The sequence below is a fragment of the Corythoichthys intestinalis genome, chromosome 16 (genome assembly GCF_030265065.1).
Source record: "Corythoichthys intestinalis isolate RoL2023-P3 chromosome 16, ASM3026506v1, whole genome shotgun sequence".
In the NCBI taxonomy this organism is placed as follows: domain Eukaryota; kingdom Metazoa; phylum Chordata; class Actinopteri; order Syngnathiformes; family Syngnathidae; genus Corythoichthys; species Corythoichthys intestinalis.
The window spans coordinates 6,961,417-6,983,968 of NC_080410.1; the positions used below are offsets into that span (position 1 = coordinate 6,961,417).

Consider the following 22,552-nt stretch of genomic DNA (forward strand, 5'->3'; position numbering starts at 1 on the left):
TGTCTTGATAAGAAGCATTGTCTGGTGTGCATCATGGCTTGGTCAAAACAGCTGTCTGAAGACCTGCGATCAAGGATTGTTGATTTGTATAAAGCTGGGAAAGGATACGAAACCAATGTTCATCAATCGACAGCCAGAGAAGTTGTCTACAAATGGAGAGAGTTTGGCACTGTTGCTTCTCTCCCAAGGAGTGGCCGTCCACAAAAGATGACACCAAGAGTTCAGCGCAGAATACTCAGAGAGGTAAAAAAGAACCCTAGAGTGTCTGGTAAAGACTTACAGAAATCAATGGCACAGTTCAATCTCTTTGCACACATCAACTATATGTAAAACTATGGCCAAGAGCGGTGTTCATGGGAGGACTCCACGTAGGAAGCCACTGGTGTCTAAAAAACATTATTGCTCATTTATAGTTTGCAAAAAGGCACTTGGACACTCCACACAAGTTGTGGCAAAATATTTTTTGGACTGATGAAACCAAAGTTGAATTGTTTGGAAGTAACACACAACGTCACGTGTCGAGGAAAAATGGAAGAGCTCACCATCATCAACACCTCATCCCCACTGTGAAGCATAGTGGAGGGAGCATCAGTATTTGGGGCTGCTATGCTACCTCAGGGCCTGGAAAACTTGCAGTCATTAATGGAAGAATGAATTCAAAATTTTATCAGGATGTTTTGCAGGAAAACCTGAGGCCGCCTGTCAGACAGTTGAAGCTAAAAACAGGATGGATGCTGCAACAAGACAATGATAAAAACACATACAGTGGGGAGAATAAGTATTTGATACACTGCCGATTTTGCTGGTTTTCCCACTTGCAAAGCATGTAGCAGTCTGTAATTTGTATCATAAGTTCTCTTCAACTGTGAGGGACGGAATCTAATACAAAAAAACAAAAAATCACGTATGATTTTTAAATAATAAATTTGCATTTAATTGCATGAAATAAGTATTTGATACATCACAAAAATCGAACTTAATATTTGGTACATAAACCTTTGTTTGCTATTACAGATACCAAACGTTTCCTGTAGTCCTTGCCAAGGTTTGTACACACTGCAGCAGGGATTTCGGCCCACTCCTCCATGCAGATCTTCTCCAGAGCCTTCAGGTTTCGGGGCTGCTGCCGGGCAACACGGACTTTGAGCTCCCTCCATAGATTTTTTATCGGGTTCAGATCTGGTGACTGGCTAGGCCACTCCAGGACCTTAAGATGCTTCTTTCGGAGCTACTCTTTAGTTGCCTTGGCTGTGTGCTTTGGGTCGTTGTCATGCTGGAAGACCCAGCCACGACCCATCTTCAGGGCTCTCACTGAAGGAAGGAGGTTGTCAGCCAAGATCTGGCGATACATAGCCCCATCCATCCGCCCCTTTAATACGGTGCAGTCGTCCTGTATCCTTGGCAGAAAAGCAGCCCCAAAAAATGTTTCCTCCTCCATGTTTCACGGTTGGGATGGTGTTCTTGGGGTTGTACTCATCCTTCTTTTTCCTCCAAACACGACGAGCCGAGTTTAGACCAAAAAGTTCCATTTTGGTCTCATCCGACCACATGACCTTCTCCCATCTCTCCTCTGGATCATCCAGATGGTCAGTGGCAAACTTCAGACGTGTCTGGACATGCACTGGCTTCAGCAGCGGGACCTTGCGTGCGCTGTAGGATTTTAATCCATGACGGCGTAATGTGTCTGCGATGGTTATCTTTGAGACTGTGGTTCCAGCTCTCTTCAGGACATTGACCAGGTCCTGCCGTGTAGTTCTGGGCTGATCCCTCACCTTCCTCATGATCAGTGATGTCCAACGAGGTGAGATCTTGCATGGAGCCCCAGAACGAGGCAGATTGACCGTCAACTTCTTCCATTTTCTAATAATCGCTCCAACAGTTGTTACCTTCTCACCAAGCGGCTTGCTTATTTTCCTGTAGCCCATCCCAGCCTTGTGCAGGTCTATTATTTTATCCCTGATGTCCTTACACAGCTCTTTGGTCTTGGCCATTGTGGAGAGGTTGGAGTTCATTTGTTTGAGCATGTGAACAGGTGTCTTTTATACAGGTAACAAGTTCAACAGGTGCAGTTACCTCCGGTAACGAGGGGAGAACAGGAGGGGTTCTTAAAAAAGAACTGAGAGCCGAAATATTTACTAGTTGGTAATGTATCAAATACTTATTTCATGCAGTTAAATACAAATGTATTATTTAAAAATTATACAATGTGATTTTCTGGATTTTTGTATTAGATTCCGTCCCTCACAGTTGAAGAGAACTTATGATACAAATTACAGACCTCTTCATGGCTTGCAAGTGGGAAAACCAGCAAAATCGGCAGTGTATCAAATACATGTTCTCCCCACTGTAACAACTTCAGAATGGTTACAGAAGAACAAAATACACGTTCTAGAGTGGCCAAGTCAAAGTCCGGACTTGAACCCCATTGAGGTTCTGTGGCATGACCTAAATAGCGATTCACGCCAGACATCTCCGGAATCTGACTGAACCACATCAGTTTTGTAGAGAAGAATGGGCCAAGATTAGTCCTGATTGATGTCCCAGACTGATCTGCAGCCACAGGAAGCGTCTGGTTGAAGTTATTGCTGCCAAAGGGGGGTCCACAAAATATTAAATGTGATAGTTCACTTACTTATTTTTCCCCATTCTGTCATTGTTCGCATACTATCCTCATTAAAATATAAAAACCTATAAATTTTTGGGTTGTATTAGTTAAAGCAGTGTTTTTTCATCTGTGTGATTTCGAGAAAGATCACATTTGATGGTGATTTTATGCAGAAATGTGAGAAATTCCAAAAGGTTCAGATTATTTTTCATACCACTGTGTGACTGGGAGCAGGTAATGTTACCCTTCCATATAGCACGCTAAGATCAATTAGCATTGCATACGTACGTGAGTAGGCACTGGATTGTTGGATTTCCAATCTGATCCGACCATGAGGAGACATGTTTAAGATTATAGATTTCTAGCAAGCACGCGTTGCTTATTCTTGACTTTACTTTTGACTTTCAGAACCTAGTGAACAAGATGTGGATCGGTGTTGCATCACAAGACAAAATGGAGATTCGCAGCTGTTTGCCCAAACTCTTACTTGAACACCACAAATCTGTGCCCTATTTCATCCGTAATAAACTCTGCAAAGTCATTGTGGACATTGGGCGCCAGGACTGGCCAATGTTCTACCATGATTTCTTTACAAACACACTCCAGGTAAGCCCTGTTGATGTTTGTTAGACCTTTGTCTTGTATTGCAGGATGATCTGTTCTATAAATTATTTGATATCATTCACTTCCCCTCAAAGATGTTGTCGAAGAAGTCCCATTTACACATGTTTTATTATGAAGACTTTTGTTTTGTTGGCCACCTAAGCAATGGCATATCAATTAACGTTACTTAAAAGAGGTTGTTTTCATGAAATTGCTTCAACACCTCTACACGTAACGTTAAACTGACCTTTTTGCCTTTGCACTTGAAGAAGCCAGTCTCCAAATTGCCTCAAATGACTTTAGGTCTTGGGTAATTTGAACTACTAAAATGTTTTGCCTGTGTGATTTGTAGTTGATCCAGTCCCCAGCTCTGGCACAGTTAGGATTGGTAATGCTGAAAACCACATCTGAGGAACTCGCGTGTCCTCGTGAAGACTTGAGTGTTGCTAGGAAAGACGAACTGCGTAAACTGCTGCAGGACCAGGTACCGACAATGCTTGGACTCTTGACAGGTAAGCCTGATCATTTGTACTTTTTGGTGTTGCATCGATACCATTTGTTGGCTCACGACAATGTTCCATCTAAGTGGCGCAATCGCGCACTGCTTGCACAATAAAATGTATGCAGTGCAAAAAATAAAATTAAATAGAAATGTATTAATTAAGGGTGTAACGGTACATGTATTTGTATTGAACCGTTTCGGTTCGGGGTCCTCGGTTCGGAACGAAGGCGTACCGAACGAGTTTCTAACGTAGTGTAACCCTTACTTTTCGAGGCTGTGAGTCGATCGGGTTACAGTTTCTTTGTGTAGATTATATTTACTCCGTCTTCTCTACTATAATGAGGACTAACACGGTAGGACAGTTAAGAAACGTCAACCGCGCGACAACATGGCCGCCACGAGAACACAGTGAAACGCGGGCGTTAAAGTCAATCAGCCAATGCACACCAGTCGCAGTTTGGCCGCGTGTAGACGCGTCCCAGAAGCGGCTCAACGCGACGCACGAAAACCGCAGAGTTGATTATTTGATGCGAGACGCGGCCCTCCTGCATCAATACTACTACCGGTAGCTAGGATCGGCCCGGAAGTCACTCGTGTAAAAATACGGTGGATCCGGTCGATTTACAAACTAATATGCAATCGTAACCTACTTTTTGAGTCCATCAGATCTCTTGAGTGGTAGATCGGGGCACAGTTGACTTGTCTTTGTTGATTTACTGCTGTCTTCTCTGCCATAATAATAACCAACGCGGCCTCGTGTTCAATACAAAATCCTCCTACCACAACAAAACAAGTAGGAACTAATATTCACATAGGAACTAAAGTTATACAACATAAAATATACAATATAAATGAATACTACATCAAATTTGTAAAATATAAACACACAATAAAATAAATAATAGCCCATTTAAATAAAATAAATTGAAATAAGCTAAAACACCTGTAATTAAATAATAAAAATAATACACACATCCTGCTTACACAATTAAATTTATTAATTTCTTTGTGGCGCTTCAACTTGAGAAAATCCACCAATAAAGCTTTTGAAAACCGTTCATAAGAAAAAAAAATGTTTCATTGAGGCATTGCATTTGTAAAATACATGTTAAAATCCTTGTCATTGGATTGCTTTTCTCTTTAGCACAGGACTTCTTTTTTCTTCTTTCTTTCAGAAAGAAAGCTGACCAATACGCGGGGTCTGAAAGGCAAATTGTTGTTGGATTATCTTTAAATACCTGCTACTTTTTGAGCAGAATTCTAGCTTTGTGTAGGCTAATGTTCCTATTGTTGAAAACACAAAAGTGTAATGAACTAGCACATTTATATTTTGCATTTTGTTTTCTTACTGTACCGAAAATGAACTGAACCGTGACCTCAAAACCGAGGTACGTACCGAACCGAGATTTTTGTGTACCGTTACACCCCTAGTATTAATTCTACTTTTAAGAGAGATATAATTAATTTCACCAATAATATTGTTTTCTGTACCATTTTCCAAGTAGTCTAAGCCAATATTGCGATACAGTTCACTTACGCTATGCAGCCAATCATAGCATTGTCAGTGTTTGCATGTGTGCCCTGCACATATGTGCTGTGCAGGCTAGCTAATTAACAACAGTACAGCGCAGTTGAGTGACGCAAATGTTAAACCCTTCTCATGACAAAACCAACGGGCAATGACACATCCACTCATCAACCCAAAGAAAAAAAGAAATGAGATTCTTTTAAGTTGAAATGGCTGTCGGAGTATGTGCAAATAGAAGAACAAGCGGTGACACTGGGTGAGATTTTTTTTTTTTCTTCAAGTGGTGTGGCCAAACACATCTGGTACACATCTGGTGTTGCTCACAGTGGTCCTCAGTGTGGTCAGGGAGCTTGCGTTTCTGTTCAAACACATGAAAAATTAGATGAAATATTGGCTCCCGATACAGATTCCGACACCAGGCTGTGAAGTATCGGCCAACATCTATTAAAAAAAATACTTTTTTTTTTTTTTCTTTTAATACTAAATTACTGCATACTCACTTAAATGTAAAGTAATTACTATCATGGCTTGGTCAGACACTAATTAACTAATTGGCTGCCATTGACGGTGCTTGACGTCCAATCCATTTGAAGTGGGAGGGGTGGTACCCTCCCACTTCAAATGGATTGTACATCTCCTAGCGATGAACTCATTTGAACACACACCAGACGCATGATTGGACACCACACGATTCTACGTCTATCATCTTGGGAAAGGCGTCAAATGCTCCCTTTTTTATTAGCACTCACCGATACCGATGTTATTTTAGTGCCGTATCGGTACCGATACCAGTATCGATGCAACGTTAGTACTTTTACACATCCTATGAAGTTTCTCTAATTCAATGGTTCTTAACTTTGCTAAATGTACCAAACCCCAGCAGTTTCACATATGCGTTCACGGAACCCTTCGGAATTAGATAATAAAAAAAAAAAAATCTAATTAAAAACCAATATATCTCACCTAATAACCAAGCGAACTCCCATTCAACTCGATTATAGAGTATCCTACTGATTATTCAATCATTAAAGACGCAGACATATGGCAGCAATAGCCCAACCTTTTCAGTTGTGTGAATGTCTGTATTTCTGTGTCATCTTAGATCATTTATGTGCAACCAAGGTCAATTGAGTAAGGAAAAAATGTTGGAATTAGTAAATTGAGTTCTGTACTCAGTCGCGGAATGAACTCCTACTTCAAGGTACATTGATACCTCTACATACAAATTTAATTTGTTCCTGGACGTGGTTTCTAAGTTGAAATGGTCCAATGTCAAGCAGGATTTTCCCACAAGAATTCATTATAATTCGATTAATTCGTTCCACAGCCCAAAAACCTACTGTAAATCCTTAATAAATACTGCTGGCACAATTACTAATAGCAATTGCACATAGCAAAACAAGCAAATTAAAAATACAAATCGGAATAATGACAATAAATCGGAAATTTAAAACATTTTTATCGTCACCTTAACTTACAGAGACTGGCGAACGGCGGTCAGAAGAGATGGCGGGTGTGGAGGAGGATGCATTGAGCAGTGCGTGTTCTAATTTAATAATTGCATTAAATTACACATGTCAAACGCATAAATTATGAATAAATAAGAAATTAGAGAAGTGTTTTAATTGTCACATTAACTAACTGGCGAACTGAGGTAGGAGGAGACAGTGTGTATGTGGAGGAGGAACCGATGAGCTGTGTTCACTCACATGCACCACGCTCATATTTTTCTTTCATTCTTAATTTCAATGGTAAGCATCACCTTCTTTCACCACCTGCACTAACCTTTTTGGGACCCATGTTGATTTCTCTCACAACAACATCTGTCTTGCGGGAAAACAATGAAATTGGAATGCTGTCATAAATTGTCGTATTTCGAGCATGTTATCATATGTCGAGACAAAGGACGAGTCAAATTTAATGCCGGATGTCGAAAGGATCATATGTCAATGTGTTCATAGGTCGTGGTACCACCGTATTACTTTGAGGAGTGACTGATTAATGGCCAAAGTGGTTTAATAATTAAATTATATCTGGACTTCTGACTTTTTAAGGAATCCTGGAAACATACTGGGACAAGCACAGCATCTTCGCATCCACCCCACCACCCTCACCCACATCAGGAGAAAGTGGTGAGTGGATTTTCTCCCAATTATGTGAAGCAGCAAAATTTTAGAATTTTATTGCCTGTTTATTTGATTGATGTCAATTGATTTCAACTGTAGTCGTGTGTTAATGAGTCCCTTTTGTGTCCCTTCAGTGGAACTTCTGGGCACGCTTTTCCAGGGCAGTCAGTACTCAAAGCTTCTCTGCCAGCCCATGGCAGCATTAGACAACGAGAGTCAGCAACTCTGTTGTCTTGTACTGGAATGCTTGGCCCACCTGTTCAGCTGGATTCCGTTGTCCACTAGCATCACACCCACTCTGCTGGCATCCATCTTTCACTTTGCACGATTTGGCTGTGATCTTTGCACAAAGGCCAAATCTGGATCTTTCATCTCCTCCATGTCATCATCTTCCAATGGACACCTCAATGCCGGGACAATGCCACCTACATCAAATGGTGGAGGACGACAGACTGAGTGCAGCAAAGTTGATCGTTCCCGACTCGGTGTACTCGCCATGACATGTGTCAACGAACTGGTGTCAAAGAACTGTGTGCCGATGGATTTTGAGGAGTACCTGTTGAGAATGTTCCAGCAGACCTTCTTTCTTCTGCAGAGGCTCACTCGCGAGAATAATGCTCATACAGTCAAGAGTCGGCTCCAGGAACTTGACGAGAGGTTTGTTTGAGACCAGTTCCCCAATCCGGGGTGGGGGGGGATCCAGCTGTGTTTTTTTTGTTGTTGTTGTGATGCAGTGAATTTCTACACCACTGCAAACTACAACCAGGGAACGTAACATGAAAGAACTATTTCACATGACTGTGTTAATCGAAAGCAAGCATTAGCTTAGTGAACATAGGTACAATGGTACCTTGACATACGATCGCTTCGACACACGGATCTTTTCGACATCCGACGTAAAAATTGACTCGCCATTTGTTTCTACATCCGACGACATGCTCGAAATACGACGACATGACAGCACCACAGACGGACACACGGCTGACTTTCTAGTGGGAGAAATCAATACAGATTTCAAAAAGGTTGGTACAAGTGGTGAAACCAGGAAAAAGATTCATCTTACCATTGAAATGAAGATGCGAATTATAGAAAAAAATGGCCGTGGGTCCGCATCCGTGAACGGACTCAACAATACATCTCCACTGTCCTCCTCCGACTACCTTTCGCCAATTTTTATAAGTTAAGTTGACTATTATTATTGTGGTTACATCGCCAAAGAAATCGCCAGCTTGGTCAGGTTTTTATCATTTATTACAGAACTTATCCAACACAAAATGCCTGCTGTCTGCCGCAATTGATGCTATACTCGAGTAAATATTGAAAGCGAAAGTAAACTCAACGCACTGCTCCTCTCTCTTGTCACCTCAGTTACGCGGTGCGTTCAGATACAAAAAAAAATCGTCCGCCACATTAGAACCCAATTTGTTAGATTATTACAGTAATTATTATTATTATTTTGATTTTTTTTTTTTTTTTTTTTTAATAATGTGTTTTGCTATCTGTAATTGCAATTTTTAATAGTACCAGCAGTATTTATTAAGGATTTAGTGTAGGTTTTTGGGCTGTGGAACAAATTCATGGAATTATCAGGCATGAAAATCTCTCACCTTTCGGCGAAATTCGCCGTTTTGAAGTCAAAAAGGGCGACCTACGTGAATTGCGTAGATCCGAGGAGAAATTCTTTTTGGGGGGGGGGGTCGGGAGGTTTTATTTAATTATTATTATTATCATCATGTGATTAACTTAGTACGTAAACTGAGCACTTAAGAACACAGTCAGCAAATCCTTCTAGATGCTTCGCTGACGAGAACCATTATTCCAAACGCGCGCACTCCTTACGCGTGTACATGGAGTGCTCGGAGAGCCTTCGGTTGCATTGCAACGCTGCGAAAACAAAAAGCAGGCCTTATCCACATCGGGGCAGACCAGAGCGCAGCATACACACTTGCCTGTATTTGCCAGCAGATTGAATTTGGTGAGTAATGGTTTCAATCGTTTTCACGTTTTGCGATATAAAAAAGTTACTGCCATTCGTTGCAGCTTGCGTTGAACACTGCCAGACCTAGCCAAATCTCCCATGAAAAAAAATTAGCTCCCATTAAATTGGCGTCAAGCTTGTGTATTTAGCGGTAATATAAACGAAGAAACACACTGTCGAGTCAAATTAAGCGGCATTCTCTCGGATGGAGGGGGCGCCTCACATTGCTCCCGTCGTCCGCTGGAGACGCGTTATTTTCGGCTTGGATTTGAGCTGACGGCCGGTGTCGGCACAACACTGGCCCGACGAGTGGTGGGAATGAGTCCTGCTTCTTAAAGCTTTTCAGAAATACAGGGATCCCTCGTTTTTCGCGGTTAATGGGGACCAGAACCCGCCGCAGTAAGTGAAGACCGCGAAGTAGCGCCCCACACCACCCCCCCACCCCATTTTTTTTTGTGCGTGTTCAATGCATTTATTCAGATTTTACATTGGAAAAAAGATACATATATATGACATGTTTTTTCACTTTTTTCACCAAAGTATCATTTATAAATGGTTTTCAAGCACTTCAAAATGTAAGAATTATGATAAGTTTTAAACATGTTACTGCCCCACCGAATTATTTTTAAACAAGAATAAAGTAGTGAGAAAATGCTTGGCTTTATTAAAAGCTTCAAAGTGAGTCTACTCAAACCCTCTCAGGCTTTGGTAAATGGTGATTGGCACATGTGCAAAGTTTTTCTTTTTTTATCTATTTTTTTTTTGTTTGAAGCAACTTATTTGATTGAATAATAAAGACACAAATGTCCTAGCCAAAATGTGGCCCAAACGCAAAGCATTACTCAAATGGAAAAAATTGTTTCAATCAAGAAAAATAGTTTTCAAATGTCTCAAATTTATTATTGCAATCAAAAAAATTTTTTTTAATTGAAGTGACTTTTTGGGATTAAAACTATATACTGTATTTTGATTGAAGCAACTTTGGTTTTGATCAAAGTAACTTTGTTTTTTGATTGAATAATAAAAACACAAATCTAACTCCATCGTTATTGAGAGAGAAAGAAATTAAGAAAGCTTTAAAACTAAAAGCCACCGGGGAGTCTGTTTTTTTAAATATTTATATTTCATTACATAGACATGCGTCGTAGGGAAGGGAGATTGAGGGATAAAAAAAAAAGGAGTTAGATGAGGCTGCTAAAGGCAGTGGATACCTCATCAGCTGGGTGAATAGCAGACCTGGTAAGAACAGGTTTGCAAGGATAGTCGGGTATTAAATACAATTATAAACACAATGTTATTTTTCTATAAGATTTTTATGTCATTGCTTTATTAATCATTAGGTGCTAGAGTTGTTAAGTATGGATGATAATGAAATAATAGTTTTAAGAAAACTGCTGTTGGTGGCTCAGTGACCATCTGATGTGGTTTGTTCTCAGATGAACAAGTTGAGGAAGGAAGTTTTGATGCAGAGGTTGAAGGAAGAAAAGAGGCAGACTGACTGAGTCACAGCCAGAAAGTGTTGATGACAGTTTTGATTTCTATTCACTGTTGCCCCCTCCCAATTAAAGTATGTCACAGTCGCAGCCAATTATTATCTAAAGCTGGTTAAAATTGAAGTTATGTTGTTTTAAGGTGTATTAAATACTTGTTCATGTGCCCCTTTTGATCTACGAGCACCCACCCCTCCACCGGTCACTGCATGGCCCTGCTGAAACACAGTGTGGGTCGACAGAGCTCAATATTTTGTTGGGGTGTACAGTACAGTGTACTGGAACATATTTCCTCCACACCCTTCTCACCTTTTTAACCCCTGACCCATTTTCATGCCTGAATTATAATTAGGGCTGTCAAACGGTTAAAAATTTTAATTGAGTCAATCACAGCTTAAAAATCAATTAATCGTAATTAATTGCAATTCAAACCAGCTATAAAATATACCATATTTTTCTGTAAATTATTATTGGAATGGAAAGATAAGACGGATATATACATTCAACACTGTACATAAGTACTGTATTTGTTTATTATAACAATAAATCAACAAGATGGCATTAACATTATTAACATCCTGTTAAGGCGATCCATGGATAAAGACTTGTAGTTCTTAAAAGATAAATGTTAGTACAAGTTATAGAAATGTTATATTAAAACTCCTCTTAATGTTTTCGTTTTAATAAAGTTTGTAAAATTTTCAATAAAAAAATAAACTAGTTGCTCACCATTGTTGTCAATAATTACACAATGCTCATGGTGCTGAAACCCATAAAATCAGTCGCACCCAAGCGCTAGCAGAGGGCGACAAAACAAAAAACACAAGTAACAAGTAGAAATGACACTGTGCTGTCATTTTAATCTGTTTGAGCGGGGCAGGTGCGTTAAATGTGTCAAATATTTTAACGTGATTAATTTTAAAAGTTACTGCCCGTTAACGTGATAATTTTGACAGCCTTAATTATAATGTATTGTGATGGGAAAATCCTGCTCGACATACAACCATTTCGACTTGCAAACAAGGTCCTCGAACAAATTAACTTCGTATGTAGAGGTGTCACTGTACGGTATATGTATTTCTTTCCATTTGTCTTTTTGTAATTCTTCCGATTTCACTGAATATCTGTTGCAACTGGAAATGTATGGATTAATTCATGCATCAAATACCTGGTTCTGAATTTTGCTACTCGGCTCTGTAGTGAATCAACCGGGCGAGAAGGTCAAATTAAGGTAATTTATAAAGATTATGGTGCATTATACTTACATTATTAACAGATTTCAAGATTTCTTTGAGCTGTTGTTTAGCAGTGTCATAACAGCCTGTTTCTTACATACCGGTAGTCTTATTTCAATAAGGTCAGTCACATGCGTGTCATTCTAACATCCTCTTTTAGTTCTGCGTAAACCGAATTCTGTTGTCAATTCGCTGCCATTGATGGTAATAGACCTCCAGTTCAATTTGACAAGGGGTGAAAATGGATTGGACGTCTGTCAGTGTCAATGTGGGCCAATGAGTTAAAAAGTCAGGTCATGCATTCTTCATCTATGAATTCATTTTTTATCGGTTAGATTGTAATGGCATATTTGCGAATCATTTAAAAATAATAATAATAATAATCAACCAGGAAGCTGCAGCTCTCTGTATATAAACTTTTGAATTCTAAGCTGCACTGTTAATGTGGCTTAACATCTGTGCTGCTTCACAGTCGATGTTTATAATATTTCTGCAACTTTGTGTCGTATTGGCATTTTCTCCATGTTTATGTGTAGGTTTTCCTACACATGAGACTATTAAATTAGGATAGTACTAAATATAGGATAGGATAGGACAAAATATGGATGTGTCAGGAATTGAAATTGTACTTTGATCATTAAGCTCAATTTCTTTGCATACATTTTTACTACCCAGTTAAAACCATGTTGTGACTTCATCTTCCTGCAAGATGAAATGATTGAAATCACTTTCAAATCATGTTATGTTTCTGTTTTATCTTAGTTACTTGGAAAAGTTCACAGATTTCCTACGCCTGTTTGTCAGTGTTCACTTGAGGCGGATTGAATCCAGTCCTCAGTTTCCAATCGTAGAGTTTCTTGCGCTGCTTTTCAAGTACACCTTTAACCAGGTAAGCATCATTACAATGTTGATTAGTTATTTTTGTTCTATAGGCTTCTGTGGTATCTTTTTTTCATATCTACGCTATATAAGATTGTGGCTAGTTCTAGAGCAAAAATATTTGTTGTTTTTATTTTTTCATCCCAGCCTACCCACGAGGGCTACTTTGCATGTTTGGATATATGGAGCGTGTTTTTGGATTTTCTTACAACCAAAATCAAAAGCAGACTAGCTGACAGAGAAATTGTTCTCAACAGGTAACTTTTGTACAAAAAAAAAGTTTGTATTCCATTTGTGTGACAAGTTATCAATAAAATGTGAATAAAACTTGATCCCCTGTTGTTTGGTTACAGATACAAAGATGCTTTAGTCCTTTTGCTAAGAGAAGTTCTGAATCGAGTGCAGTTTCGATACAATCAGGTTCAATTGGAAGAACTGGATGATGAAACGCTGGATGATGATGTGAGAACATAATGCGCTTGCATTGCAGTTTATCACAGCAGAGGAACTTCAAATTTTCCACATAATTAAGTGTCTTAATGTCTATTATTTTGTAACCATAGCAACAGACTGAATGGCAAAAGTACCTACGTCAGAGTCTGGAGGTTGTTGCCAAGGTGATGGAGTTGCTCCCTTCACATGCATTCTCTACTTTGGTAAGAAATCTATGTGTTTCTTGTACTAAATGGTTGTCTGCGGGAACAATATTTTATTGCAAAAGTATCGATACTCGGTAATTTCCAAATTGACTGAACGTCTAGTGTCGTCAATGACGCCAAAAGATGAACATTCACAGCCTACAAGTGACCCAAAATCAACAGAAAGTGGCCTGGATTTAAAACTGTACCAACAGGAAGTGACCTCAAATGATGGGAAACTGACCTAGGAATGCCCCAAAATGAATAGGATTTGACCCAAAATCAACACAGTGACCTACAAATGCCCCACCGTTAACAATAAGTGATCCATAATCAACAGCAAACGATTGGTAAATGCCTCAAAATCAACAGGAAGCGACTGGTAAAGGCACCAAAATCAGCAGGAAGTGATCTGCAGGACCTTTTTTTTTAATTTTTTTTTTTGAGTCATTGTCTGCCATTGACGACGCTCGACGGCCATTCCATTTGAAGATTACATTTTCAACGGATTGAAAATCTACAACTGATAAAACCATTTAAACAGTTTTAATTTTTAAGAGCCATATGATTAACCATCTGTCATTGTCAAATGGCACTGGAAGAGTTCAATGAAAAAGAAATATCTATTTAGAATTTTTATTTATGTAGTTTCAAAAATGTAATGTGGCATGTTTTGTGTGCTTGGATGGTGTTTTCATGGTTAGCTTTGGTTGAAAATGAGGTTTCTGATAACTTTTTGTTTTTAAATTATTCTGCTAGGCAAGAGAGATGGTTTTAATGCCAATGAAGCATTTGGGCTGTTGAGATGTCTTGTGGTTCTGTGTGACTAGCAGTGTTCAACAAAAGCACAGTAAACCCCTCTCCAGAAAATGCAAGTTTAGCAAAGTTAATATCAGAGTAAAACCTAATCTGTGTTGAACATTGTATTTGCTTAAACAAAAAAAAAGGGGTTGTTTATATAATGCACTTTTAGCCTCCTGATGAATTCATTTTTTTCTGTCCCAAGTTTCCCATTCTTCAAGAAAACCTGGATGTGTACTTGGGTCTGCAGCAGTTCATTGTCACCACTGGCACAAGTAAGACTATTTGATGAGAGTTATAATGTGTTCCTCAGCTCAAATGTAATGATGTCTGCCATTCCAGGTCGTAGGCTAAATATTACAGCTGAGAATGATTGTCGCCGGCTTCATTGCTCTCTCAGAGACCTCAGCTCCCTTCTACAAGCTGTCGGGCGCTTGGCTGAACATTTCATTGGAGAGATTTTTGCCTCACGTTTTAATGATGCCCTTGCAGTTGTTGAGAGGTATGCCGTTTTTTATTGTTTTTATTTTTCCCTCTCAATTAAAACAGCTATTATGATCATTTTTCAGGCTCGTAGAAATGACTGTCTATGGTTCTCGGACTAGCTTGTATGACCTGGAAACCGCAGTGCCTTCTGTACTCAAACCAGACCTTATTGATGTGTAAGTATTCAAAGCAACACATGTACAGTATATACAGTACAAGTTATACTTTTTCTTAGTATAAATTCATTGTGTGGTTATGAATTGTGGACTGCAGTTCAGACGGAGCGCTTTTGGGAAGATGTAAATCATCATACCTTATTCGAGCACTTTTAATTGGGGCTGAGCTATACCATGTATGTTCTTGGGGGAAATGTAATTAAATTGAACTATTTTGACCCATTTTTTGCCTACATAAAAATTACAGCATTCCCCCTCCTGCTCCAATTTTTTCATTTATTTTTTTAACCTATCCTGTTCATCTACAGTACATAGACATGGGGAATGCGAACCTGAGTGCCTTTTATAGGCTGAACGGTTTTAATGTGCTACATGGATGTATAGATGTACTCCCATTGTGGTTGTTTATATTGCGTTTATTCAAAGAGATGAAATGAAAATGGTTTCGGGAAGGAAAGAAGAGCAAAAAAAAATTATGGGATTTTTTTGTTTTGATATTTTATTAAATATATGTGCTACCTAATACAAGAAACATTGCTGTCTACTCTTCCCAAGGGGACACCATGTGGGGAGGGGATACCCAAATGGAGGACTCCCTAACTTGAATGTGAATTAAGCGTGAGGCGCAATCCAAGTATGAAACTTGTTTTTTTCTGTACCTGTGTGTTGTAGACATGCACAGGCCCTTGCAGCTTTGCAAGCCTACTCTCATTGGCTTGCACAGTTCTACAGTGAGGTCCACAATCAAAACCAGAGCCAGTTTGTCAATCTCATAACATCTGCAGTTGATGCCAGTAGCCCCCTTATCACTGCAAAGGTAAATTGTCCTGAGTTCACTTGAGAAAAAAATTAATTTCCTTCTAGGTACGTAAATGGAATAGCCTTCTGCTAGTCACCTCAAAAATTATATCTGCAAATTTAATTATTGTACCCAGGTACCAGAAAAGTTACTGCTGTGTGCGTGCCACCTGATGGTTTCAATCACCTTCACCGTGCGACCTGTGTTTATGGTCACTTTGCCTGCTGTTCAGAACATCTTCAACCTCGTTACTCAGAATGTAACTCGCAGGCTCCCCCTCGAGGTGAATGCATGTTTCCTGCTCTTCACGCAACCATCTCTAAAGGATGTTTCACACTCGTAATAGCCGCACGCAGTTTGTTGCATTCATTCCATTCATTTTGTATGTGGGAGGGGGAAATTCCCCATTCAGAGTGAGTGTTTGTGACCAGGGAAGGAACCTGAAATAGAAAGTTGTTCTATTTCAGGGCAGCAAACTCGGAGCGCGTCCAATAGCAAAGTTGCTGGCGTAGTGATGTCATGCTGTTTCGGTAGATTGATACACACAAGTCACGACCGAGAAAACCTTGATATATGCACTTTAACTTTCCTAGCTTTGGGACACTCGAAGAGTGGCTCTCATACCTCTCCTTGCAAAGCTAAATGATATCTTTATGCAAGTTTGTGTGGAACTGTAGTTCACGAACACCAAAAAAACAATGCATGTTCTCGCCAAAACTATTAAAACTCTTCATGCGGCTATAATCTTCCCTACTCCTTAAGAAGTTTTTCGTTTTTTTTTTTTCTTGTGCAACAATGAATAACAAAAGCATTTGTGCTTGAGGCTATAGTACAGGGGTGTCCAAACTTTTTGCAAAGGGAGCCAGATTTGGTGTGGTAAAAATGTGGGGGGCCGGCCTTGGTTGACGTCCTTTACGTAGAACAATATATTTAAGCAAATTTTAGCAAGCCATTCTGTGTGTCACATTTGCTTTATTATTTTTTTAAATTAATAATATCAACAATCTCGCAATTAGCCTTTGTGACGTTCTCTTTCGATTCTCGGGTTCTTGCGAAATACTGCTGCTGTGAAATTAAACTAGCTTCAAGTTGCTTTAATTTCTCGCTACATATCTTCCCTGTAATCATGTCGTACGTGTCCGCGTCTCCTGTTTGGTAATATCGCCTCACATTGAACTCTTTAAAACAGTAACTGTCTCTTTGCAAATGATGCAGACACAGTTGTTGCGTATTTTAGTGAAGAAATAGTCCAATTTCCACCTCTCCCTGAAGCGTCAGCCGTTGCAGTCAACTTTCTTTTTTGTGTTGTCACCATTTTAGAAAATTGGGAGTTAAGGGTCACATGGGGTAATGTTGCTTAGAGTGCTGCTGCCTTTTAGTGGGTAAATGAGGAGCAGCATTTAGTGTGTAATCTACTTCATATGATGGTAGCAGTAGTGCTGACCAAATTATTAAGTCTGTGTGCGGGCCAGACGTTATTGATTTTATGACAGAGGCTGGGGGCAGGATGAAATTTGACCAGGGGCCACATTTGGCCCCCGGGCCGGACTTTGGACATGTCTGCTGTAGTAGATAGCCGGAGCCTATATATAGTAGCCTGCTGGGGTCCCCACTCTTCACTTCTTGGCCGGGTTTATGTCTGCCCTGTGTGCAAACTTTCCTTTTGCAATCGTGTTGCACTTTGCGGGGGACCCTTTCGCACTGGGCTGACACTGGTGTGAAACGGCCCTCTACTCCCATATTTACTACAATTCTCACTTGTATGACTTATGTGTTTGCATCGTTTAGGCTCACTTGCTTGTATGTCGGACTTTATCCAACATGCTACTGCTCCCATGGCCAAATTTACCAGAGAGCGAGCAGCAATGGCAGACACGGTCCAGCAACCACGCCAGCATGCTGGTGGCCCTCACTCGGGAATATCGTATGTTAAGAGGCACAGTGAACATATCTCCCCGACGACCGGAAATGCATGATTGTAAGTAGTTTGGTTTTCTCTTTTGCTGATTAATATGCTTTGCCCTAATTTTGTTCTGTTCATCAGTGAAAGCAGTGATTCAGCAGACCTTACCTGTCCTCAGAGACATCGTGGAGAGCATATCTGGAGAGTCCACTAAATCACGTCAGATCTGTTATCAGAGTTTGCAGGAGTCAGTCCAAGTGTCCCTCACCCTTTTTCCTATCTTTATTCAGCAGCCAGGTCAGTGCATCTCTCTCTACTCCAGAAGTGTCCAAACCATTTTCGCTTTCAAAAAACTCGAAGGTTCCAAGCATCAACTTTAAATCCTTCCACTTTTGTTAAACACCAAACTATATTCAGTCATGTCGAACATCATCAGTGTATATGTATAAACAACGCGCAAGATGTCCTCGAGTTACGAAAGAGTTCCTTTCCATGGGGACATAACCCGAATTTCCGCGAAATTCAGATTTCACTGTTAAAGTCGAAATTTACATCAAAATACTTCATATAGAAAAATAAAATACAGGTAGTCCCCGGATTACGACGATTAATGCCAGACAACGCCCTGACGTCCTCATGTGCGTAGAGGAAGAAGCAAGTGCATGTGCGTAGAGGAAGAAGCAATAAATACCTAACTGTAGCCGACGGCCGCTAACAACTATGCCCGCATGATGGTAGTAGCAGGTAGCGTCTGATGCTACGGTGGTAGCAGGTAGCAGCTGATGTGTCTCATATATATCATTTATATATAACAAGATGCGAAATGACACTTGGCGGCGTTAGTAAACAGCCGCCATCTTAAAGCAGTAGACCTCTCAAAGCTAATAAATAAGATTAACGTTACTGTCACTCGTTCACTTAGTGATCCTCGAGCTTTAAGACAAGTAATTCTTAAAAGATAAATATTAGTATGAGTTATGATCATTTGATATTAAAACCCCTCTTAATGTTTTCGTTTTAATAAAATTTGTAAAAATATTTTAAGTGATAGGTCGCCATTCTTGTTACGTCACAGTGCGTGACGTCACCGGGCCGAACTTCCAGCGTGTCACTCTTAGCTACCCCAACATGTCGTCGGTTCTGCCCTTCCAATTTGAACCAGATCGGAAAAGTGAAGAGCAGGACAGCACTGTCGGTCGTTCACTAGACGAGCAGCAAAGGCAAAATGAGAACAGGAAATACAGTACCTTATAAGAGAAGAATTGGGCAAAACTGCTGATGTACTCGCTGCAAGTGCATCTCAGTTATAACGGAGCAGAGAGTGTACCCTGTTGAGAACTCCGGTTTTTGTTGGCAGATCTTCAAGGTAAGATACTGCGTTTTCAAACGTATCCCAGTATAATTATGTAGATTGTTAGTGTTCAGAGCTCTCGTATGCTTTACATACAGAACAAGCCAACAGTTTGACGGGAACAAATCCTGGAATCGAGTGTAATCCATGTCTTGTACATTGTAACTCGTGGTAGGTAGGATACGTGCATAAAAGTACCAAAAAGGGGAGAAGCTTCCACTTATGCACATTTATTCACACAAAAAATAATATTTTCACCTTGACCGCTCATCACTCGGGAGCTCAGTGGTACGCACACACGCGTTCCCAGACGAACTCCCAACATAAAAGTAAGGTCCATGTCAGAGTCACTGTCGTCACTGTAGTGTGCCATAGTGCTTTAATTATTTGGTATGATTTGGGGAAAACTCCCACAAAGAATAGTCAACAAAAAAGATAGCAATAGTAGTCCAAGTCCGCGTTTTTTCATTAACTCGAAGATCCAGGAATTAGACCGATCTCATGGCAATGTTGCAACCGCGATCAGGCCGTAGAATCCACAAAATAGACTGATCCCAAAAGCTGCTGTGGGACCGACGAATCCAGAAACTAGACAGATCCGAAACCAATATTGCAGCCGCGGTGGGACCGTCAGATCCAGAAATTAGACGGATCCCTTACTTGGCTGAGGATCCAGGAAAAATTTTCGGGCGCCAGTTGTAACGCGTGGTAGGTAGGATACGAGCATACAGGGACCAAAAAGGGGAGAAGCTTCCACTTATGTACATTTATTCACAAAAAATAATAATTCCACCTTGACCACTCACGTCACTCCACTTGTTACCATTTGACTGGAAATTGCATCCAAAAGCAGCATATCGTGGCATTTTACCAAGCGAGTTTCGGCAGCAATACGCAATTGTTGTACACGCTACACATTTGGAAACATCCCATTTACGTCATCACTGCGAGCCTAACATATTTTTGTACACGAGAACAATTGTGGTTTATTAGAGCCAACATGTATTTAAGGTAGAGGATCACTTTAACGTTAGCCTTGCGGAGGGCTAGATTTCTATTAATTATGACCACTGTCGATGCGTGGCTAACGTGTCTTACATACAGGCGTTATTTAATCTGTGAAAACAGCGCTGTAGTGTGATGAGGGCGTAAAATAAAAACGTAATAATGCTAACCGTCAATTTTAGCTAGTAGTCATTGCTGGATAAAACACCAAGTAACACTGGTCCCTAATGTGCCCCAATACAGCAGGTATCATACATTTATTTTGAACACTGCAAAAACTCAAAATCCTATCAGGACTTAGTTTACACTAACTTAAAACTTAACTAGAACCTAAAAATAGCTAGACACAAATGGAAATTCAATTGACACACGTAGGAAAAACAATTGACTTTTAAGCGTAATGACATTTTTGGGTTAGAAATATACATATAATTTTATAAGAACTAACTAAGTTTTTTGAGTGAAAGCAATCAAGTCTTTTTTTATTCTAGTCACATCTGAGATGCAATTGTTGGCTGTTTTCAACAGTGTACATCGAAAATAAAGACCTTGATTGACTGAAAATGGTTCAATATTAGATGAAATATCTTGTTTTCTCATGTATATTTATAATTGCTCTTTACCTAAGAAAAAATGTTTTATCCGATTACTCGATTAATCGGTAGAATTTTCAGTCGATTACTCGATTACTAAAATATTCGATAGCTGCAGCCCTAGAGCTAACATCTGCAACCAGTGTACCATAGCAGTTCTTGCCATCTCACCACGTTGATTTCCATCGTCTGACTTCTCTTTAGAGCCTGATTTGTTTACTATCTGTCGATTTGTTTACCTACACACAGAGGACAAAAAAAGTGCCTTACTGGCACTTTGCACATGCTCGTGATCCAAAAAAACTGATGTTTGCACTATTTTGATTTCAACAATATAGTGGTGCAATATAGGTACTTGGACTTATATTCTTTATTTAACTAAAAATGGATTTTAATTGTTCTTTATATTTTCCATCCTTTATGTACTTTAATCATGGAATTCTCAACTTTAAATGTTTTTCTTTGCATATTTGCATGCCAAGTTTAACCACACATTTTGTGAAGCTTCAGCATGATAGCAGCTTTTTGAAAACTGAGTAAAGGTTAAGAAAGTTAGGATTACTCACCTTAAATATCAAGCCATGTCTTTGTATTAAAGTGATGGGCAGAAATTTGTGTATATTCATTAATTTTTAAGACCTCTCTGCTCTTAATGGTCATCAACAGAAATTCTGCTCAGTTTCCTCCTGTATTGATTTCAGCCATCTTGTTAGGTTTTGACCCCATAGTTAATGGAGAGGCACTGTTTGAGTGACTACTCTACCTAGTGTTGATGTTGAGAAAACAGAATGTTGGCTGAACTCAAGCTTCTTGTTCTCATTTGAATATTCTGTGAAATACATATAGATGGTCATATTCAACTCCCTTCTTCAGGTGTTGTTCTCGTCACTTTTACTATATTTTGAAGCAGCACACAATCCTTTAAAATAGAGCAAAGATGGTGTTATTGATCTCCACTTTTTCTTTCAGATGTCACGGATGAGATGTTGGCCTTCTTCTTAACGTTGTTTCAGGCGCTGCGAGTACAGATGGGTGTTGCCTTCACTGGACAGATCCTCCACACATTCCTCAGCTTGTTCACCAGGTTAAAGAATCACTCATTGTGGTTGATTATGTAATCTTACCTCATGTCCCGATTAGCAACGGCCATCCTGTATAAATTCACATGCTAAGATTGAAGTTACATCGTCAGAATGATCATTTAATGTTGCCTGTGTTTGTTTTAGGGAACAGCTGGCAGCCAGTATTTTGCAGGAGGGCAGCGCAGGATGCCGAGTGGTACAAAAGTTCTTGAAAATTCTGCAGGTGGTGGTACAAGAACCTGGTCAGGCCTTTAAACCGTTTCTACCCAGCATTCTCTCCCTTTGCATGGAGCAAGTTTACCCTGTTGTGGCAGAGGTCAGTTGGCTATTGCATCCATGAAATTAAATCTGCTGTCATTTCTGCCTGTGAAAAACCTACAATTATTGAACAACATGTGCATAGTCCAAAACTGGCATTAAGTAATTCTAGTACTAGAAAATGCCTCTCTACAGAATGTTTGCTCATAGCCTCTCATTTTCTGGCAGCGGTCTTCCCCTGATGTCAAAGCAGAAATGTTTGAGCTGCTATACCAAATACTTCACCAAAACTGGAGGTACTTCTTTAAAACTTCTATTCTAACAAGTGTCCAAAGAGGAGCCCCTGAAGACGCCATGGAGAACGAGACCCAGTTCATAGCTGCCATGCAAGTATGTATATGCATCAATTGTGCTTATGCCGTCACATTTATCACCGCATTTAGTCAGTTGACCTTTTTATAACTTCTGGTAGGACATATCTTTAAAGGAATCTCTGCTGTAACTAGTGCTTCAA

At 39.8% G+C, this 22,552-nt stretch overlaps 1 protein-coding gene across 1 annotated transcript in view; it reads left to right on the plus strand.

Annotated features, from left to right (window-relative positions):
- The window catches only part of xpo6 (exportin 6), a 43,625-nt gene that overhangs the window by 10,244 nt on the left and 10,829 nt on the right, over positions 1-22,552 (plus strand). Inside the window, exons 4-21 of the mRNA XM_057817225.1 lie at positions 3,014-3,211; positions 3,561-3,720; positions 7,293-7,370; positions 7,499-8,021; positions 12,830-12,956; positions 13,094-13,203; positions 13,300-13,408; positions 13,510-13,602; positions 14,591-14,660; positions 14,728-14,887; positions 14,955-15,047; positions 15,720-15,864; positions 15,983-16,129; positions 17,635-17,824; positions 17,891-18,046; positions 21,668-21,782; positions 21,925-22,096; positions 22,267-22,428. Of these exons, the coding sequence (XP_057673208.1) occupies positions 3,014-3,211; positions 3,561-3,720; positions 7,293-7,370; positions 7,499-8,021; positions 12,830-12,956; positions 13,094-13,203; positions 13,300-13,408; positions 13,510-13,602; positions 14,591-14,660; positions 14,728-14,887; positions 14,955-15,047; positions 15,720-15,864; positions 15,983-16,129; positions 17,635-17,824; positions 17,891-18,046; positions 21,668-21,782; positions 21,925-22,096; positions 22,267-22,428 (2,808 nt within the window). The remainder of the gene's footprint in view (positions 1-3,013; positions 3,212-3,560; positions 3,721-7,292; positions 7,371-7,498; positions 8,022-12,829; positions 12,957-13,093; positions 13,204-13,299; positions 13,409-13,509; positions 13,603-14,590; positions 14,661-14,727; positions 14,888-14,954; positions 15,048-15,719; positions 15,865-15,982; positions 16,130-17,634; positions 17,825-17,890; positions 18,047-21,667; positions 21,783-21,924; positions 22,097-22,266; positions 22,429-22,552) is intronic.